The sequence below is a fragment of the Salmo salar genome, chromosome 19, assembly GCF_965601325.2.
Source record: "Salmo salar chromosome 19, fSalSal1, whole genome shotgun sequence".
Taxonomy (NCBI): Eukaryota; Metazoa; Chordata; class Actinopteri; order Salmoniformes; family Salmonidae; genus Salmo; species Salmo salar.
The window spans coordinates 30,180,191-30,201,587 of record NC_138309.1 but is presented as its reverse complement, the minus strand read 5'-3'; the positions used below and the strand labels follow the sequence as shown (position 1 = coordinate 30,201,587).

The window sequence follows — 21,397 nt, the reverse complement described above, 5'->3', positions numbered from 1 at the left end:
CAGATTAAAAAGGATTTCTGTTGCTTTGAAGATAAGGACTGCAGCTCTGCCATAAACAGTAATTGTGTAGTTTCTTTCCTGTGGTGTGATTTATTTAAAGTATTATGCTGTAAGGTTTCAGACTTGTTTCCCTGGCAGGGCCTGCCATGTGTGTACAGTATCTACTACGTGTGTATGGAGTTTATTATTGGCAACAAGATGCCAATCCTGAGATCCTACCCCCCACATCCACACACCCAGAAAAACACTCATGATGGCCTTCGAATGTGACATTTGTGCAGTGTATACAGAAATAGCATAAGACATTTACAAATGTTATAACTATACGCGTAGTAAGATTAGGACATTTACATTTAAGAAATTAACAGTTGTACACTAAAATTCCCCCAATATTGCAATTGTAAAAGTCTAAAAGGATGTTCAGATCTATTCCACCTTTGGCAATTGATATTACAATACACCCAAGCTATTTGATTTAAACACCGAAGATAATACAGATAAAATAATACAAATAAATATTAAGTTATTTATGGAGAACACATATAGAAGAGGCCGGGGAGTATGACTTTTCTGATGCCATTTATTCTGGAATGCCAATGGGGCAGTATGTTGTAAATTCAATAGCTTACCTCTGTTGGGAAGAATATGTATAGATGACTACACAGCATAAATATGCGTTGCTTAAAAAAATGTATCTGATCAAATTAAAATCATTTGGAATGATGAAGAAATGAAAGGTGATTAACTATATGGATGTTGTTTTGCATGTGCACATATTAGCGATTGCATCAAAGAAGCCCTTTAGTCAGATGCATGTTTTCTGAACTGGGGGTGCACTCTAATGGTGGAATTCCAGAAATGTGATGTGGAATACCTTGTCCTCTTCCTGTCTGAAAGGGTGATCATTTAGATAACAATCAGGAAGTGTTTTTGGAGCATTACATTAACATCATGACATTTTTTAAATACCTTTTACATTTCAGTCAGCTTTAGAGCATAACAGGGGCAAAACTGCAAGTGTGTGCCTCAGATTGTGTTACAAACAGGGGGTGTAGAATCATTCCAACGTCCAGGCAGGATACAGCTGCCTATGACTAATTTAAAACCCCTTCTCAATCTAAGGCAAGCCTTTTCACATGTAACACACAGCAGGCATCTGTTTCCTGTTTCCATTCAGAGTTTTTATTTTCCTTATTTCCCCCTCACCTGTTGGGGTCTACGTTCCTTCCATCATGTTGATTATTGGTGTTTCTCAGTAAGAGGACCTAAAGCACCGCCAGCAGATGTGATCATTACAGCACTTTCATCTGAGACTGCCGTGCGGTCGTTAATCAAAGTCAATACATTAGTCAAAGTGTGAGGTATCCCAAGGCTATCCCTCTTCAGTGTATACCATATATACAGTACCAGTTAAAAGTATGGACACAGCTACTCATTAAATGTTTTTTCTTTATTTTTACTATTTTCTATATTGTAGAATAATAGTGAAGACATCAAAACTATGAAATAACACATATGGAATCATGTAGTAACCAAAAAAAAGAGTTAAATCAAAACATATTTTATATTTGAGATTCTTCAAAGTAGCCAACCTTTGCCTTGATGACAGCTTTGCACACTCTTGGCATTCTCTCAACCAGCTTCATTAGGTAGTCACCTGGAATGCATTTCAATTAACAGGTGTGACTTGTTAAAAAGTTAATTTGTGGAATTTCTTTCCTTCTTAATGCGTTTGAGCCAATCAGTTGTGATGTGACAAGGTACGGGTGGTATACAGAAGACAGCCCTATTTGGTAAAAGACCATGTCCATATTATGGCAAGAAGAGCACAAATAAGCAAAGAGAAACGTCAATCCATCATTACTCGGAGACATGAAGGTCAGTCAATCTGAAAAATATCAAGAACTTTGAATGTTTTTCAAGTGCAATTGCAAAAACCATCAAGCGCTTTGATTGAACTGGCTTTCATGAGGACCGCCACAGGAAATTAAGACCCAGAGTTACCTCTGCTGCAGAGGATAAGTTCATGAGTTACCAACCTCAGAAGTTGAAGCCCAAATAAATGCTTCACAGAGTTCAAGTAACAAACACATCTCAACATCAACTGTTCAGAGGAGACTGCGTGAATCAGGCCTTCATGGACGAATTGCTGCAAAGAAACCACTACTAAAAGGACACCAATAATAAGAAGAGACTTGCTTGGGCCAAGAAACACAAGCAATGGACATTAGACCGGTGGAAATCTGTCCTTTGGTATGATGAGTCCAAATTTGAGATTTTTGGTTCCAACCGCCGTCTGTGTGAGATGCAGAGTAGGTGAACGGATGATCTCTGCATGTGTGGTTCCCACCGTGAAGCATGGAGGAGAAAATGTGCTTTGCTGGTGACACTGTCTGTGACTTATTTAGAATTCAAGTCACACTTAACCAACATGGCTACCACAGCATTCTGCAGCGATACACCATCTCATCTGGTTTGCGCTTAGTGGGACTCTCATTTGTTTTTCAATAGGACAATGACACAACACACCTCAAGGCTGTGTAAGGGATATTTTACCAAGAAGGAGAGTGATGGGAGTGCTGTATCAGATGACCTGGCCTCCACAATCACCCGACCTCAGTCCAATGGAGATGGATTGGGTTGAGTTGGACAGCAGAGTGAAGGAAAAGCAGCCAACAAGTGCTCAGTGTATGTGGGAACTCCTTCAAGACTGTTGTAAAAGCATTCCAGGTGAAGCTGGTTGAGAGAATGCTATCATCAAGGCAAAGGGTGGCTACTTTGAAGAATTTAAATAATAAAACAGATTGATTTGTTTAACACTTTTTTTGTTACTACATGATTTCATAGGTGTTATTTCATAGTTTTGATGTCTTCACTATTATTCTTCAATGTAGAAAATAGTACAAATAAAGAAAAATCATTGAATGAGAAGGTGTGTCCAACTTTTTGACTGGTACTGCATATACAAAAGTATGTGGACCCCCCTTCAAATGAGTGGATTCGGCTATTTCAGCCACACCCATTGCTGACAGGTGCATAAAATCGAGCACACCGCCATGCAATCTCCATAGACAAACGTTGGCAGTAGAATGGCCTTAATGCCTCCTGACTGGTGCAGTGGCCTAAGGCACTGCATCGCAGTGCTAGCTGTGCCACTAGAGTCCAGGCTGTCGCAGCTGGCCGCGACCGGGAGACCCATGAGGCGGCGCACAATTGCCCATCGCGCTCTAGCGACTCCTGTGGCGGGCCGGGCGCATGCACGCTGATACGGACGCCAGATGTACGGTGTTTCCTCCGACACATTGTGGCGCGGCTGGCTTCCGGGTTAAGTGGGCATTGTGTCAAGAAGCAGTGCGGCTTGGCTGGGTCGTGTTTCAGAGGATGCATGGCTCTCGACCTTCGCCTCTCCCGAGTCCGTACGGGAGTTTCAGCGATGGACAAGACTGTAACTACCAATTGGATACCATGAAATTGGGGAGAAAAAGGGGTAAAAAAATTCGGAAAATAAAAAAACAACGGCCTTACTGAAGAGCTCAGTGACTTTCAACGTGGCACCGTCATAGGATGCCACCTTTCCAACAAGTCAGTTTGTCAAATTTCTGCCCTGCTACAGCAGCCCGTCAACTGTAAGTGTTGTTATTGTGAAGTGGAAACATCTAGGAGCAACAATGGCTCAGCCGCGAAGTGGTAGGCCACACAAGCTCACAGATCGGGGCCGCCGAGTGCTGAAGCGTGTAAAAATTGTCTGTCCTCGGTTGCAACACTCACTGCCGAGTTCCAAACTGCCTCTGGAAGCAACATCAGCACATTAACTGTTCGTCGGGAGCTTCATGAAATGGGTTTCCATGGCCGCGCAGCCGCACACAAGCCTAAGATCACCATGCGCAATGCCAAGCGTCGGCTAAAGTGGTGTAAAGCTCACCGCCATTGAACTTTGGAGCAGTGGAAACACGTTATCTGGAGTGATGAATCATGCTTCACCATCTGGCAGTCCGACGGACAACTCTGGGTTTGGTGGATGCCAGGAGAATGCTGCCTGCCCCAATGCAGTGCCAACTGTAACGTTTGGTGGAGGAGGAATAACGGTCTGTGGCTTTTTTTTCCATGGTTCGGCCTAGGCCCCTTAGTTCCAGCGAAGGAAAATCTTAACGCTACAGCATACAATGACATTCTAGACAATTCTGTGCTTCCAACTTTGTGGTAACAGTTTGGGGAAGGGCCTTTCCTGTTTCAACATGACAATGCCCCCGTGCACAAAGCAAGGTCCATATAAGAAATGGTTTGTCAAGATCGGTGTGGAACAACTTCACTGGCCTGCAGAGCCCTGACCTCAACCCCATCAAACAACTTTGGAATGAATTGGAACGCCGACTGCGAGCCAGGCCTAATAACCCAACATCAGTACCCGACCTCACTAACCCTCGTGGCTGAATAGAAGCAAGCCCCCCCAGCAATGTTCCAACATCTAGTGGAAAGCCTTCTCAGAAGAGAGGAGGCTGTTATAGTTGCAAAGGGGGGACCAACTCCATATTAATGCCCATGATTTTGGAATGAGATGTTCGATGAGCAGTCGTCCACATACTTTTGGTCAAGTAGTGTGCGTTACCTAACCTCCATCTACTCCTCCATTCACTATAAGCATTGATCATAAAGCATGGTGCCTTTCTTACAGAGATGTACAATAGAAATACATTATTTTCAGATTTTGGCTGAAACGCCCCTAAGACGAATGAGAGAACCATGGCATTAAATTAAATACATTTAATACAGTATACACAGTACATCAGTTGTGTTGAAAAAGTTGTGCTAAGAGACGTTTATTTTAAATCACCCATCATGACATTTATGTACATAAACAGAGCATGTTTATTTTAATCATTTTTAAGAATTGTAATATTGGAGTAGTTTGTCGTCAGTCGGTTTCAGAATCTTTTTCTCTGCCATGTTGACCACCCAGCCTGGCGAGAGGCCAAAGAAGATCTGTCTGGGGTCCTTCCTCATAAACAGCATGTGGAACAACTCGTCTTTGGAAATGTCCGGTAAAACGTAGCCATACTTCTGGGCCAAGGCTATCCGTGCTTTTTGAATCTTCTCTGGGTCTGCCAGGTAACCACGGTTGGCAGCATCTGTGTAGTACGGGACCATGTCCTCCCCAGGCAACATTCTCTTTGGAATGGGCTGTCCACTTAAGAAGAACGGCACAGGCTTACACAGGACTGCTACAGACAGAACAAAGTAGAGAGTTACTACCCTTCCAAGTGTAAAATGTAAGTGGTGTCATAGCAAGATGATTCAAGTTTTGGCTTAATGTGTTTCTATGGAGTAACACTTTACAATAAGGTTCTATTTGTAAAGGGTTTATAAAAGGACTTATTATCACGTAAATGCATTATAAATCATTAATAGGTTATAACAAAACAAAATACCTCCAGCTATTAACCATTTATAAATGCACTTACAAATGCGTTGCATAATCATGCAACCTTATTTTCAACGGTTGCAAAGTTAAACAATAGTTTTTTTCTCACTTTTGGGTATGATGCATTCTTGTTCTTTCCCAGGAATAGAAATTATTGTTTTTCAGACCAATGGTCAACTCCAATGATGTGTCTTTTTTTTTGTGTGTGTGTGGGGGGGGGGGGGGCAGATCAGCTTTAATATTACAGATAGATTGTAGCTTCCATCAATGTAATTGTCAGCATCATTTCCAACCCCCATATATATTTTTTTGTCAATATATATAAAATATATTTTTTTCTTAAAAATATATTTTCCCCTAAACCCCAATGATGTGTCTCGCCCCATGTTTGAAACCCTGATGACGCAAATATATTTTGGGGTAGCTTAATGGTTAGAGCATTGGGCCAGTAACCGAAAGGTTGCTGGATTGAATCCCAGAGCTGACAAGGTAAAAATCTAAGGCAGCCCCCCCGCACTTTAAATAGAAAAATACAATTGGTACACTTATTTATTCCAGGAATGAAAGCTTCATCTCAAGATCACAAGCCACATTATTGGTGCAGTTTGCTGGTTTCTGAAAAACTTCCCCAACTTTGGGAGATCTGTGAAACGCGCTTAAAATAAAGACGACCTGGAAGGTGCACAAAATGTTGTGTTGGCACTGACATCATGTGACAGTGCGTCGTGAAGAATCATGATGGACGTGGCTATGAGAAATGTGCGAAGACCAAAGAGATTGCGCAAAATAAATGTTGTTCACAAGATACAAATGTTGACAGCGGAGAAAGGGTAAATTCTCTTGCATTTTCTTTCAGTTTTGAATACAGAAGTTCTCCTGGATGATTTAGCATGCTGCTCAGCTAGCTAATGTTTGCTAGCACATCTGTCCTGCCTACATAGCTAGGAAACGTTAGCTAGCCCGCTAGCTAGCAGTAGATAAAACCTGAAATGTATTTTTTGAATATAGACATTCTGCTAGACGATTTAACACAAGATAATCTTTGGCATGATATAGCTAACTAAATAAGTTAGCTGGCTAGCTGGAAAACGTTTGCTGGCTAGCTGGAAAAAGACACCCCCTGGCCAGAAGGTTTCCACTTTCTTTTAAGGTATATTTTTTTGAAGCTATAAATATTGGTAGGCCTAGCTCATTAATAAATGGTCAGTAGGGTTCCATTTTCTTTAAAGGTTCTAGATCTGTCATTTTCATTGAAAGCAAGTCTAATAAGTGGTAGATCTGTTCTATGTGCGCTATTTCTATGCTTCCTGTTTTTACCATCAGTTTTGTACACCAGCTTCACACAGCTAAAAATACAATATTCTGGGTTATGGGAAAAGTGGTTTAGATGGTTCAATGATTGTCTACACAATGACTGCTTGTTTTGTCACAAAACTGAAATTAGGCAACCAGGAAATGGCAGAGCAATTTCTGCATATTGGACGTTTAAAGGAATCTTTTCAGCAGTAAATATTGGTAACTAATTTGTTAATGGTCAGTGGATTGCCACTTTAAAATAAGGTATCATTTGAGAAGTTATAAATGTTCATAGATCTATTACTTAAAATAAGGTATACTTTTAGCAGTTATACATGTGGGTAAATCATTTATAGATTTGAGAGTTCACTCAGAGTTTAGACATACTTATAGGACAGTATTGGATACTCATCACCACATACATGAGAGAAGATTTAACACTTTGTTAAACATGTTCAGCCAATGAATGCTGGTTATGAAGACCAAAACATTCAACGTTGTAGAGGATACCTCCACTGTTTTACCAACCAAAGGTATTAGGGTTACCATTTCACACCAGAGCGTTCACCATACTTGGACTATCACAGAGAAGTGGTAAGTGTGTGTTGATATAATCTGGTAAGGGGGAATAATTTAGTTATGTCCTGGATGTAAATTTGGCCAGGGCATCAGGGTTTCAAACGTGGGCCAAGACACATCATGAAAACAAAGCTCTTCTGTTCCTGGGACAGAGCACCAATGCATCACACCCAAAAGTGAGAAAATAACTATTGTTCAACTATGTAACTATTGACAATAAGGTTTCATAAGGGTTAATCTTATAAGCATTTGTAAATGGTTAATAACTGTAGGTAAATATTGTCTCACTATTTGGCAAACACTGACCAGTTATTGCACTATTTTGACCAATGCGATGACGATTTATTATTAGTTTAATACATTTTCAAATGATTAAATAACATAATTATAACCCCTTTATAAACACTTTACAAATGGATCCTTATTGTAAAGTGTTACCCACTACGACCTTACCATCACTACTACTCACCGAGACTTCTAGGGTCATAGAAACCTGTAGTGACGATCCCTCCGTTTCTCTCAATGGCAGCAATGGCCTCCTCAGACGCCATCTGAACTTCTATGTTGACTTTTGCTGCAAAGATACCAGCACCCTGATAACACACATAATTGGATGCAAGAATAGAGAAAATACATTTTCAATCAATACAGAACAAACCTACAGAACAGAAAAAAAACTGCCTCTGGTCTAGCATAATCACACTACAATCTAATTAGCTAAATACTGCCCCTTACTGGCAAAAGATATGTGCACTAAATAACAGATCTTCCTTGCTTTACATAAACATAAGTAATCAACTGCCTTGCTGGGATCGTGCTTCATCCCCAAGCTTCCGTAACAATGAATTCACCCCCAAATCAAGCGGATACACAGTCACGACAGCTCATAGGTGTAAATGTAGCCAATGTAAATACCTCGCCAACAAGCTGAACACCATAGTCTCTCTTCTGGGGCTGGATGGTCACTCCCCTGCCGTTGACCAGCTGTGTCAGGTCAATGGGCTGAGTGGGGTCAATCCGGCCCAGGTCAATCAGATACTGCAGCCTGTTCAGGGTCAGTGGCTGGTACTGAGCCCGCCGACTAGGAAGAAAAGCACAAATTTGTGAGCATAATCTGTCCCTAAACAAACGGCTATAACGTATAGAAAATGTGATTGACATCAAGGCAATAACAACTACAGTACAGAGATACAGTATGAAAAGCTACAAAGCCTTACTTTGTTGCTTCTCAGACTGCATCTCGGTGTTGTAACGTTATGACCGTTTGATAGTATGACCGACAGAACATGGCGTGTTCAACAATGCACATGGGACAACAATGTATTAACCTGTGTCCCTCATTGTAGCCGTATTTGGGGATGGCTAGATAGAAGGGAGTCTGACCCCCCTCGAACCCCAGGCGAGGTCGGTTGCCTCGCTGCCTCTCCCCTTTGTGACCCCGGCCACTTCTGTTTCCTCCATGTTGGCCTCTGCCGCGCTTCTTCTCCTACAAAATGATAGATGAGACAGAATATGAATCACATCATCATTCTTTCTTAACTATTAAGGTTTCATAATATATTACATGTGTAACAATTGACATATTACATAGTAATCAAAAGTTAATTATTTGTCATTGTCACAATGAATTCATGCAATGAATTAGCTACAGATTGTATGCCAGATAATGTGATTTTACCAAAGATTTTTTTATGTCCATTATTTGGCGGTACAAGGGCCATGCTTCCCAGTTGTGATGTAACTTAAGCATTACAATGATTGTACCAGATAAAGAGTTGTCTCTTAAATAATGATGCAAGTGTTTTTCCCAAACAAGCACATGGAGAGAACGTTTGCTAAGTGTGTAGTTAGACCATGTGTTGCTACCGGTAGGATCAAATGAAAAGCAGTGCTGCTCTCGGATCAGCTTTCACTATTCAAATCTTTCCTTAGCATTATAATTACTCCACAATATTGACGACGGATCAGTTTCTAGAGTGATATTACGACCAATGGCTGGAAAAATTGAGGCGGGTTATTCTAAATGCTTACCCTATATTAATGCACTAAATTAAGATTTGGCACATCATTGCGCACATGTTATACATCATTACATATATTTAGCCAAAATCTACAAACAGTATAATAGAAGTCATTTGATTGAACATAACATTTATTTTAATGTGATTGAAATGTACAGTGCACTCGGAAAGTATTCTGACCCCTTCACTTTTTCAACACTTTGTTACGTTACAGCCTTATACTAAAATGTATTAAATTGTTGTTTCCCTCATCAATCTACACACAATACCCCATAATGGGGCCTCCCGAGAGATGCAGCGGTCTAAGGCACTGCATCGCAGCGCTTGAGGCATCACTACAGCCCCAGGTTCGATTGCAAGCTGTGTCATAGCCAGCCGTGAGCGGGAGATCCATGAGTCGGCGCACAAATGGCCCAGCATTGTCCGGGTTAGGGGAGGGTTTGGCCAGCCAGGATTTCCTTGTCCCATCGCACTCTAGCGACTGCTTGTGGCGGGCAGGGCACCTACAAGCTGACTTCGGTCTCCAGTTGTCCTCTGACATATTGGTGCAGCTGGCTTCCGGGTTAAGCGAGCAGTGTGTCAAGAAGTAGTGCGGCTTGGCAGGGTTGTGTTTCGGAGGATCGGTGGATACATCTCATTATTGTAATATGTTTTTATATTCGATGACGTCAACAGCTGGTATTTAACGGAGAGAGATGCTATGACATATTTAGTGCATTGAATTCAAAACGTTATCTAACCTGACAAAATGTAATTTAAATTTAAAAAAAAAAATACAGTGTAGTGATATGAATATCTGGTTAACTAGTGGAACCAGTAAGCTAGGTAGCTAGTAAGGAAACCTGAGCTTAAAGAAAGAACTGGACTACCCTAAACCGAAGAGGTTGTGATCAATATGATGAACCCGTATTCACATTTACAAACCTGGTGATATAAATCGGGGTGAACGTAAAAATCACAAATCGACTTATTACTCAAGAGTAATTTAGCTAATTCTTAACATTATCATTTGATTTAGAAAGAATAGGACGCCATCAACTTCCAAGTCAATGTAGCTATATACCCGAGCAGTGTTTTCAAAACATTCAGTACTTTCATGACATTCACTTGACCTCCTTGTATCTCAAAATGCCAGGGGTTTACAAAACATAACTAAAAGAAAAGCACCGTTTTTATTTTGTAAATACTGTAATTCAGATTTAATTCTACTCCAGGACACTCACTCCTGTGATTCAGATTCTAGCTTTTGGAAATTACAATGGGGAAATACTGTTTATTAGAGTCACGGGTCTAACCACTCAGCTGGTACTATGATGTTGCTTCATAAGTTTACAGGTGATACTTCAGAGTTTGGTGTGTCCAAAGATGGGACATGGGTACAAGATAATGCTTGTTTTATTATATGCAATGTGAATGGGTACAATTCTCACACCACAAATAAGACTTTATTTTTTGGATCTTGCTGATAGGCTTACTGAGCTGCAAAACAAGTATACAAATGCATGGCTTATAATAGCTGGAGACTTCAATGAAACACCTGATAACTCTTTAGATAGATTTCCACCTAGAATAGTTCTGAGATCTCAGAATAGTGACATTATCACCTCATTTTGCAGTAAACTGACAGTGGTTGATACATGGTGTTTCTTTAATACAAGCTTAAACAAATACACCTGGTGTAATAGGTCAATGATGGTCAGATCCAGAATTGATCTGTTTCTCATTTATCCCCCACTTTTACAGTATGTACAATAAGTAAGTCATAAACATGCTCCTTTGACTGATCATACAATTATTTTGTTGAAGTTAGAATGTTCTGAAAAATCCAGTGGCATTCGAGGATACTGGAAATGTAATAATTCACTCCTAAATGATCCAGTCCTCAACAAGAACATAAAGAACTTGATCATAGACTTGTTTAATTCAAATGATTTAGAATCAAAGCATGGAAGTGGGAAATATTTAAATTCAAAGTGAGATCTATCCCCATTACACGCAGTAAGGAACTAAAGAAGCAAACATTTTTGAAAGAAGGATACCCTTTCAGCAAAGGAAGAATGAGATTTGAATACAATGTCTCTGTATTCAAATCTCTGGAGTAGAACTAGATCAAATGTACATGGATTTAGCTAAAGGGCCCTTTATTAGATCTAGAGCAAAATGGGTTGAGGAGGGTGAGAAAAACACAAGCAATTTTTTTGCTCTTGAAAAAAGGAACTATAAGAGCAAATCTCTTTCTGCCGTAAATATTGACAATACCTTGTGTAAAGACTAGAGGTCGACCGATTAATCGGAATGGCCAATTAATTAGGGCCGATTTCAAGTTATCATAATCGGTAATCGGCATTTTTGGACACCGATCATGGCCGATTACATTGCACTCCGCGAGGAGACTGCGTGGCAGGCTGACTACCTGTTATGCGAGTGCAGCAAGGAGCCAAGGTAAGGTGCTAGCTAGCATTAAACGTATCTTATAAAAAACAATCTTAACTACACATGGTTGATGATTTTACTAGTTTATCTAGCTTGTCCTGCATTGCATATAATCGATGCAGTGCCTGTTAATTTATCATTGAATCACAGCCTACTTCGCCAAATGGGTGATAGCGCATTCGCGAAAAAAGCACTGTCGTTGCACCAATGCGTACCTAACCATAAACATCAACGCCTTTCTTAAAATCAATACACAAGTATATATTTTTAAACCTGCATATTTAGTTAATATTGCCTGCTAACATGAATTTCTTTTAACTAGGGAATTTGTGTCACATCTCTTGCGTTCTGTGCAACAGAGTCAGGGTATATGCAGCAGTTTGGGCTGCCTGGCTCGTTGAGAACTGTGTGAAGACCATTTCTTCCTAACAAAGACAGCCAACTTCGCCAAACGGGGAATGATTTAACAAAAGCGCATTTGCGAAAAAAGCACAATCGTTGCACGAATGTACCTAACCATAAACATCAATGCCTTCTTAAAATCAATACACAGAAGAATATTTTTTTAAACCTGCATATTTAGCTACAAGAAATCCAGGTTAGCAGGCAATATTAAACTAGGGAAATTGTGTCACTTCTCTTGCGTTCATTGCACGCAGTCTGGGTATATGCAACAGTTTGGGCCGCCTGGCTCGTTGCGAACTAATTTGCCAGAATTTTACGTAATTATGACATAACATTGAAGGTTGTGCAATGTAACAGGAATATTTAGACTTATGGATGCCACCCGTTAGATAAAATACGGAACGGTTCCGTATTTCACTGAAAGAATAAACATTTTTTTCCCTAAATGATAGTCTCCGGATTTGACCATATTAATGACCTATGGCTCGTATTTCTGATTATATTATAATTAAGTCTATGATTTCATAGAGCAGTCTGACTGAGCGGTGATAAGCAGCAGCAGGCTCGTAAGCATTCATTCAAACCGCACTTTCGTGCATTTGCCAGCAGCTCTTCGCTGTGCTTCAAGCATTGCGCTGTTTATGACTTCAAGCCTATCAACTCCCGAGATTAGGCTGGCAATACTAAAGTACCAATTAGAACATCCAATAGTCAAAGGTATATGAAATACAAATGGTATAGAGAGAAATAGTCCTATAATAACAACCTAAAACTCCTTACCTGGGAATATTGAAGACTGATGTTAAAAGGAACTGACAGCTTTCATATATTCTCATGTTCTGAGCAAGGAACTTAAACGTTAGCTTTTTTTTACATGGCACATATTGCACTTTACATTCTTCAACACTTTGTTTTTGCATTATTTAAACCAAATTGAACATGTTTCATTGAACATGTTCAATTATTTATTTGAGACTAAATTGATTTTATTGATGTATTATATTAAGTTAAAATAAGTGATCATTCAGTATTGTTGTAATTGTCATTATTACAGATATATATATATTTAAAATAAAATATATTAAAAAAAAAATCGGCTCTAGTAAAGCCGACCTCTAGTAAAGACCCTACGATCATCTCGAGCTTTGTGTAATCTTTCTATGAAAATCTGTATAAATCAAATTAATGGGATTGAATGTGAACCATTTATGAAACACATCCATGGCCACGTTCCAATTATTTCTGAAGAGTTCAAGTCCATATGTGAAGAGGAGTTTTCTATTGTTGAGATTAGAGATGCTCTTAAATCTATGAAGAAGGGCAAAGCACCTGGAACAGATGATCTTTCTGTGGAATTCTATTTACACTTTTGGGAACATTTAGAGGGACCAGTATTCAACATGTTCCAAGAATGCCTAGCTAAGGGTGAGATGATTAGCACCATGAAACAAGGGCTTATTTCCTTAATACCAAAACCTGATAAAGATCCCCTTTTCATAGATAATTGGAGACCTATTACATTATTAAATACAGATTATAAATTCATAACTTTGGCATATGCTGATAGACTTTAAAAAAACACCACCTTGTTAATGAAACCCAAAATGGTTTCATGAAAGGTCACCACATCAGCTATAACATTAGGTTAGTTTTAGACTTGATTGATTACGCTGATTCAGTTGAATCAGAGGCTATTATTCTATTCCTTGACTTTTGTAAGCATTTGATACAATTTAACACAAATTCCTAATACATTCGTTGTACACTATTGGTTTCGGAACTAGCTTTGTCTCTGTTATTAATATATTTTATAAAGATATGAAAAGTTCTATTATGATTAATCGTAACACATCTAAAATATTTAATATTCACCGTAGTGTACGCCAGGGTTGCCCTATTTCAGCTTTCTTATTCCTTTTAGTTGTAGAATTACTATCTATTAGCATTTTAAACAACCCTGAATTAAAAGGTATTTCAATATTTGGAAAATACATTTAAATATCTCAATTAGCAGACGATACAGCTATTTCTAAAAGACAAAGATCAAGTTACTACTGCATTTAATATTATCAAATCATTCTCTTCTGCTTCTGGTCTGGAACTTAATTTAAATAAATGCGAAATATTATCCGTACATAAGTCAAATTACCAATCTGTTGAGAATATTCCAGTGAAAGATAATGTGAAATATTTAGGGCTGCACATAGCAAAAAAAAACATATTGTCCATCAACATCTCAATTTCTCTCAGAGATTATAGAAAACAAAATCCATCTTTAATAACTGGCCCCAGCGTGGCCTCTCTATTATTGGAAGGTTTTATTGTCCAAAGCAGAGGATCTGTCACGTTTTGTCTACCATGCGCATTCCCTATTTGTAGTGGATCAAACCAGCAAGGATATGAACAAAACTTTCCTAGACTTTATATGGAAAAACAAACAATGCAAACTTAAGAAGTCTGTAATATCAAACCAAAGAGCTGATGGTGGGCTCGAAGTACTAGATTTGATTGATATCAACAATTTCTTTAAAGTAAACTGGATAAAAAGATGTATGCTTAGCTCTGAATTTATATGGTACTTCATTCCCTGTCATATTTGTATGAAATTGGGTGGTCTTACATTTTTGTGGAAATGCAACTATTCTCCAGCAAAATTACCCATCAAACTGTCCAAGTTTCATGAAAAAGCCCTTTCAGCCTGGAAAATAAGTTATGTCCACAACTTCTCCCCACACAAGGCACTTTCGTGGAACAACAAAGATACTGTTGTTAAAAACAAGTATTTGTTCTTCCCCAAGTGGTTTGAAAGAAATATTATATTTGTGCTTGATTTATTTGATAAAAAAGGAATTATTCTCTCTAATAGAAAGTTCTTAGAAACATACAACTTCCAAATACATCAAATAATTTCATTCTATATGCAAAGCAATACCTTCAGGCCTTAATGAAATGTAATTTGTGTTTAGTATGAACATGTCAAGATAGATGCACAACTTACAGCGCATTCAGACCCCTTCCCCTTTTCCAACTTTTGTTATGTTACAGCCCTATTCTACAATTGATTCAATATTTCTTTCCCCTCATCAATCTACACACAATACTCCATAATGACAAAGCGAAAACAGGTTTAGACACTTTTGCAAATCTATAAAAAAAACTAAATGACCTTATAATAATAATATAAGTATTCAGACTCTTTGCTATGAGACTTGAAATTGAGCTCAGGTGCATCCTGTTTCCATTGATCATCCTTGAGATGTTTCTACAACTTCATTGGGAGTCCACCTGTGGTAAATTCAATTGATTGGACATTATTTGGAAAGGCACGCACCTGTCTATATAAGGTCACACAGTCAACAGTAATTTCAGAGCAAAAACCAAGCCATGTTGAAGGAATTGTCCGTAGAGCTCCGAGGCAGGATTGTGTCGAGGCACAGATATGGGGAAGGGTACCAAAACATTTCTGCAGGATTGAAGGTCCCCAAGAACACAGTGGCCTCCTTAATTATTTAATGGAAGAAGTTTGGAACCACCAAGAACCCGATGGTCAATCTGACAGAGCTCCAGAGTTCTTCTGTGGAAATGGGAAAACATTCCAGAAGGCCAAACATCTCTGCAGCACTCCACCAATCAGGCCTTTATGGTAGTGTCCAGATGGACGCCACTCCTCAGTAAAAAGCACATAACAGCGCACTTGGAGTTTGCCAGACAAGATTCTCTGGTCTGATGAAACCAAGACGGAACTCTTTGGCCTGAATGCCAAGTGTCACGTCTGGAGGAAACCTGGCACCACCCCTACGGTGAAGCATGGTGGTGGCAGCATCATGCTGCGGGGATGTTTTTCAGCGGCAGGGACTGGGAGACTAGTCAGGTTTGAGGGAAAAAATGAACGGAGCAAAGTACAGAGAGATCCTTGATGAAAACCTGCTCCAGAGCGCTCAGGACCTCAGACTGGGGCGAATGTTCACCTTCCAGCAGGACAACGACCCTAAGCACACGGCCAAGACAACGCAGGCGTGGCTTCGGGGCTTCCCGGACTTGAAACCGATCGAACATCTCTGGAGACCTGAAAATAGCTGTGCAGCGACGGTCCTCATCCAAACTGACAAAGCTTGAGAGGATCTGCAGAGAATGGGAGAATCTCCCCAAATACAGGTGTGCCAAGCTTGTAGTGTCATACCCAAGAAGACTTGACAGCCAAAGGTGCTTCAACAAAGTACTGAGTAAAGGATCTGAATACTTACGTAAATGTGATCCGTTTTTATTTTTTAATACATTTGCAAAAATGTCAAAAAACCTGTTTTGCTTTTTCATTATGGGGTATTGTTTGTAGATTGATGAGGGGGGAAAAAACAATGTAATCCATTTAGAATAAGGCTGTAAGGTAACAAAATGTGGAAAAAGTCAAGGGGTCTGAAGACTTTCAGAATACACTGTATGTTAGAAGGTTTCCCCCTGTTGGATTAGAAATTTAGTAAATGTAGAAACTCCAAGAACAAGATCTCTCCTACGGGGAAATTCTTCTGGAATGCATTTATTACTCAAATTAAATGGAAGAAAGCGTGGTTGCTCCCTCACAAATTTTGTATATCAAATAAAGTAAAATAAATTAACTTCAAAATCTTGCACAAAATTAAGGGGTCGCGGGAATGTGCAAGAATATAAAAACAAATAGAAAAATATTATTTTGAAAGGTAACCGCCGCACCGAAACTTTTATTTTGAAAGGATACCGCTGCACCACTTATTGTTGCTAACTTAACATAAGCAGTGCGTCCGGTGAAATGGCTAGCTACGTTCAGACTCCGATGGTTTTCGCCCTGCACTCACTCACTGACCCAATACAATAACGTTCTCGCCCCCGCACACACATTTCGCTACACCCGCAATAGCATCTGCTAAATTTGTGTATGTGAACAATAAACATTTGATATGACACACTGATCCAATAAAAATGTCATTCTGCAACATTGTTTTGTTTTAAATGTGACACGTCCAATCAGATAATACAGATATTCTTCTGACAGCCAGCTTGATTGATAGCTAACTATGCAGATGTGTTCTGCAGGCATTGCACATGTGGATAGTTGGCTGTCATTTAACTCATGTAGCTATAGCTGTCTGAGTAAAATCATGGACAAGTTCTTAAAACGTGCAGCTTCATTCTTCATTTACTGCTGCTTCCAATGTCAACAAGGCAAACAACCTGGTCCATGTCAAGAAGAGAAAATACCTCCCCGACTTCATCAAATATGGTTTTACATAACATGTATAGAAGAGAGGCAGGGTGAGAATAGACCGCAATGGGTCCTATGCAATGAGCTAGCTAATGAGAGCATGATACCCTCCAAAATGAAAAGGCATCTGGTCACCAAGCATCCAAGCCACAAAGATAAGACAGCTGACTTTTTTTAAAAGGAAATGTCAATATCTGGAGGCCTCACAAGATTAATTTAACAATGTATGCACGGTACAAGAAAAGGCACTTCGCACATCATACCTTGTGGCCCAGCGTATTGTTAAGTGCAACCTGCTGCATTGACATGTGCACTAAAATCGTGGGAGTCAGCCGCCAACAAACTTAAAGCCATACCCCTATCCAATGACACCATGAGGAGAATCCAGCACATGTCTGAGGACATAACGCACCAGACATCAGAGTGCAAACGTCCATTATGCACTGCAGCTTGATGAATCCACAGATGTGGCTAACCATGCAATTCTAATGGTCGATGTCAGACACGTCTGGGATAATAACTTCGAGGAGCGGGTCCTTTTTAATGCTGATTTGCCCACCACCACCGCAGAGGCTGTCTTTAACACAATGGATATGTACCTGGGCTCCGTGGGACTTGCCTGGGGTGGGTGCATTGGTGTGACCACTGATGGGGAAGCTGTCATCATGGGAAAGCCCTCTGAAGTATTACAGCAGATCCTGGAGAGACCACCGAGTGCGACGTGGAACCACTGCTTCCGACACAGGGAGGCATTGGCAGCGAAGGACATCGTGCCTGAGCTCCACGCCACTCTCCAGAATGTGATCAAGTGTGTCAACTATATACAAAAGAGTTTGATGAAAAGCAGGTGTTTCCAGGCCTTCTGCAGGGATATGGGGAGCGAGCGCCAACAGGTGCTTTATCATGCAGAGGTCCGCTGGCTTTCCAGGGGTAATGTGTGGGTCGCTTTTATGAGCTTCGAACATTTCGATTGAGAGGAATGGCTCACGCAGGTTGCCTACCTGGCAGATATTTTTGATCATCTGAATTCACTCAATGTGTCAATGCAAGGGAGGGAGGGGGCACAATCGATTTGAACAAAGGGACAACATGGATTTGCAGTTTGGGCAAGTTTCTAACTAGAGAATTGACATGTTTCCCAATGCTGATTTTGAGATTCAGAATCTGATCAACATAGCACATTGTGATACACTGAAAAAAAAACTTAAACAGCATCTTGTCAAGCTGCAGGGAAAGTTTTGCGACTAATTCCCGGAGGAGAGCAACTACTTCCCGGTGGAGAACAGGAGACTAGACGACTGGACACCGGACCCCCTTTCGAGTGGCGATGGGAAGCGTCACATTGCCAAGCAACGAAAAGGATCTGTTGGTGGAGCTGTCATTTGATCGCGGACACAGCCACAGTTCTAATGCAGAGTAATGGGAGAGTATCCTGGTCTCGCCTGTAGTGAAGCATGCTACCGTTCAGCACTGCCTATCTGTGTGAAAGTGGCTTCTCTGCTATGGCTGTGCTGAAAACTAAAAGCAGAAACAGACTGGACAGCCAGCACGACCTCCGAGTTGACCTGTCAACCATCACCCCAGACTTCAATAAACTTATCAATCTGAAGAAACCCCCAGCTTTCCCACTGATAGGCCACACACACACACACACACACACACACACACACACACACACACACACACACACACACACACACACACACACACACACACACACACACACACACACACACACACACACACACACACACACACACAATAAATAAATAGGTTAATGAGTTATTGTTCACTATGTTAATTTTTATTGTTCATTAATTCTGACATTTATATTACATTTTATTGAACTGGTTAAAAACGTACACCTTTAAAAAAAACTTTTCAAAGCTGTGAAACTATTCACATGGTAATTGATGATTAAGAATTCCTAATGATTGCTGTTTTTTCTATTTTAAGCACTGGTATGTGTTACTGTTCATTAACATTATTGGGCTGGTTTTGATGTCATGTTCTGAGTCTGATCATTTATTACACCCCACAGGTGAACTGGTCGGCTAATTAAATGGCTTATTCTCTTGAACTGATAATACATGTCTTCTCAGTTAATCCAGGCTGCATCACATCCGGCCGTGATTGGGAGTCCCATAGGGCAGCACACAATTGGCCCAGCGTGGTCCAGGTTTGGCCGGGGTAGGCCGTCATTGTAAATAAAAATGTGTTCTTAACTGACTTGCCTAGTTAAATAAAGGTTACATTTAAATGATTTTGAAAAATATTTTAATTACTTTTTTAATAGCATAATAGTAGACAGTGAGACAGTCTATTTTGCAAGTAAAGCCTGCCCAAGAAGGCAGCTGCAATCCAACATTACAAAATGTAATCATCAACAGTCCATAATATTGGGTCGCGACTCAATTGTCATTGTCAAATTTGGGTCCCCAAGCAAAACCAGTTGAGGACCACTGACTTAGAGGACATATGACTTTTCTGTGATAAAGAAGGGGAAACTATTACACACATTTTTTATGTGTGACTCTGTGAAGTTATTTTAAGTATTTAAGAGTTAAGGATTTACATGTTTTATTTTATTAATAAGACCCATCTATTCAAATGAAAACAAAACTTCTGAATTAGTTGTTAATTTCTTCATTCTCTCTGGTAAATTTTATATACACACAAACAAATATTTTAAATCTGTCCCCAAATGCAATATATTTCTACTTCAAATCCAATATTTAATAAAATCTCTAGAATTAGTCAATAACAAAAAAAACACCACTATTCTTACAACTCTATCATAGGTTTGTACATTTGTAACCCTTGACCTTATTTTATTTTAGGTACTTTAACTTTTGAAACTCAATTCATGTGTAGTGATTTCTTATTTTTACTTTAATGTTATTTTATGTTTCTTCAGAGCAAATATACGTGTAGTGATATCCTATGTTTTTGTTGTTACTGTATTGTCATTTGAAATGTAATAATAATAAAAAAGGATTTAAAAATAATAATACAAATAAAGATGCTATGACATGAACATGCATAGCCATCTCGAGACAACTCCGATGTAAAGTGTTTTTTTCTCAAAGTTGCTGGGCTGTCACATCTCCTATTTATACCAGTACACTCGTAACAACTCAAGCATTAGGAAACATCTATTTGATCAAATAAACCTCAAGTAGCAAATAAGCCATTATTTTTTGTTGTTGACCAAATTCGACAGCAAGAACTCCTTGCTTGGTGGGCGAAAAAACGCCACCTGTTGGAGGGAGACAGATTTTACGCCGAGTTGGGCCCTCTTTTCCTCTTCATCTCTGGCTAGTCTAGCCATGATAGCTAGCTTGCTAGCTTTTCAGCAACTTTTGGCTAGCTAATAAACGCATACTTACAGCTTTCTTTGTCCCCGGTTCCGGTCGCAAGTTTGCTAATGTAATACGAGGCAAATTCTGCAAAATATCTAATGCCTTCCCACCAGGTTTTTTGGTAAAAGACATTGTCCTCTCCACATGCCAAGGACAAAATCAGGAACCATGGATGTGGCTCACGTGACGTGACACAATCCCCATGCCGGAAGCGGAAGTACCATTGTTTCACTGATTTTTGGAACATCTAAATTTCCTACAGCTTGATTGGATTTTAATATTGTCCTATCCATTGTGTTTACCAGTTAATGAATGTGTACTGCGCTCGCTCTCTGCCAAACTGATGCCCGCGACTACGTAAACAAACTGTACCCTCATTACTATCGCAAATCATAGGGCCAAGGGCGATACAAATTGAACGCTTTCTTCCTATCCAAGCATACATGGTCAATTCTGTTGTTGAATGCCAGCTACGTACGTTGTATGCAGTGGCGGTTCTAGCTTGTATGGTTCCCTGGGCGAACCCCCCTTCAGCGCCCCCTCCCCTGCACCAACACATTTTTTCCAGACATTTGGAACAACACAAATAAATAATCATAACATTTAAAACTATATAAATATAAAAAATATTTATAAAAATAAGACT

At 39.7% G+C, this 21,397-nt stretch overlaps 1 protein-coding gene across 2 annotated transcripts; it reads right to left on the bottom strand.

The window, feature by feature from the left end:
• Positions 1–4,746: 4,746 nt before the first annotated feature.
• On the bottom strand, positions 4,747–20,962 carry LOC106578690 (large ribosomal subunit protein uL15m). 2 transcript variants are annotated; one of them, XM_014157794.2, is made up of 5 exons: positions 20,779–20,962; positions 8,623–8,780; positions 8,210–8,375; positions 7,764–7,887; positions 4,747–5,219 (listed from the first exon to the last, which is right to left on the bottom strand). In XM_014157794.2, the coding sequence occupies exons 1-5, from the start codon at positions 20,881–20,883 to the stop codon at positions 4,882–4,884; spliced, it is 891 nt and encodes a 296-aa protein (XP_014013269.1). In that variant the 5' UTR covers positions 20,884–20,962; the 3' UTR covers positions 4,747–4,881. The 2 variants fall into 2 exon arrangements, with proteins under 2 accessions (XP_014013269.1, XP_045558142.1); XM_045702186.2 differs by having other exon boundaries at positions 4,747–5,216.
• Positions 20,963–21,397: the final 435 nt, after the last annotated feature.

Coding starts and splice junctions, on each gene's coding strand:
- LOC106578690 (XM_014157794.2), bottom strand. CDS start 20,883: ATGTCTTTTACCAAAAAACCTGGTGGGAAGGCATTAGATATTTTGCAG. Junction 8,781..20,778: donor AACCGGGGACAAAGAAAGCT/GTAAGTATGCGT, acceptor ATCATTTTGTAG/GAGAAGAAGCGCGGCAGAGG. Junction 7,888..8,209: donor GTGTTCAGCTTGTTGGCGAG/GTATTTACATTG, acceptor GTGTGTTATCAG/GGTGCTGGTATCTTTGCAGC.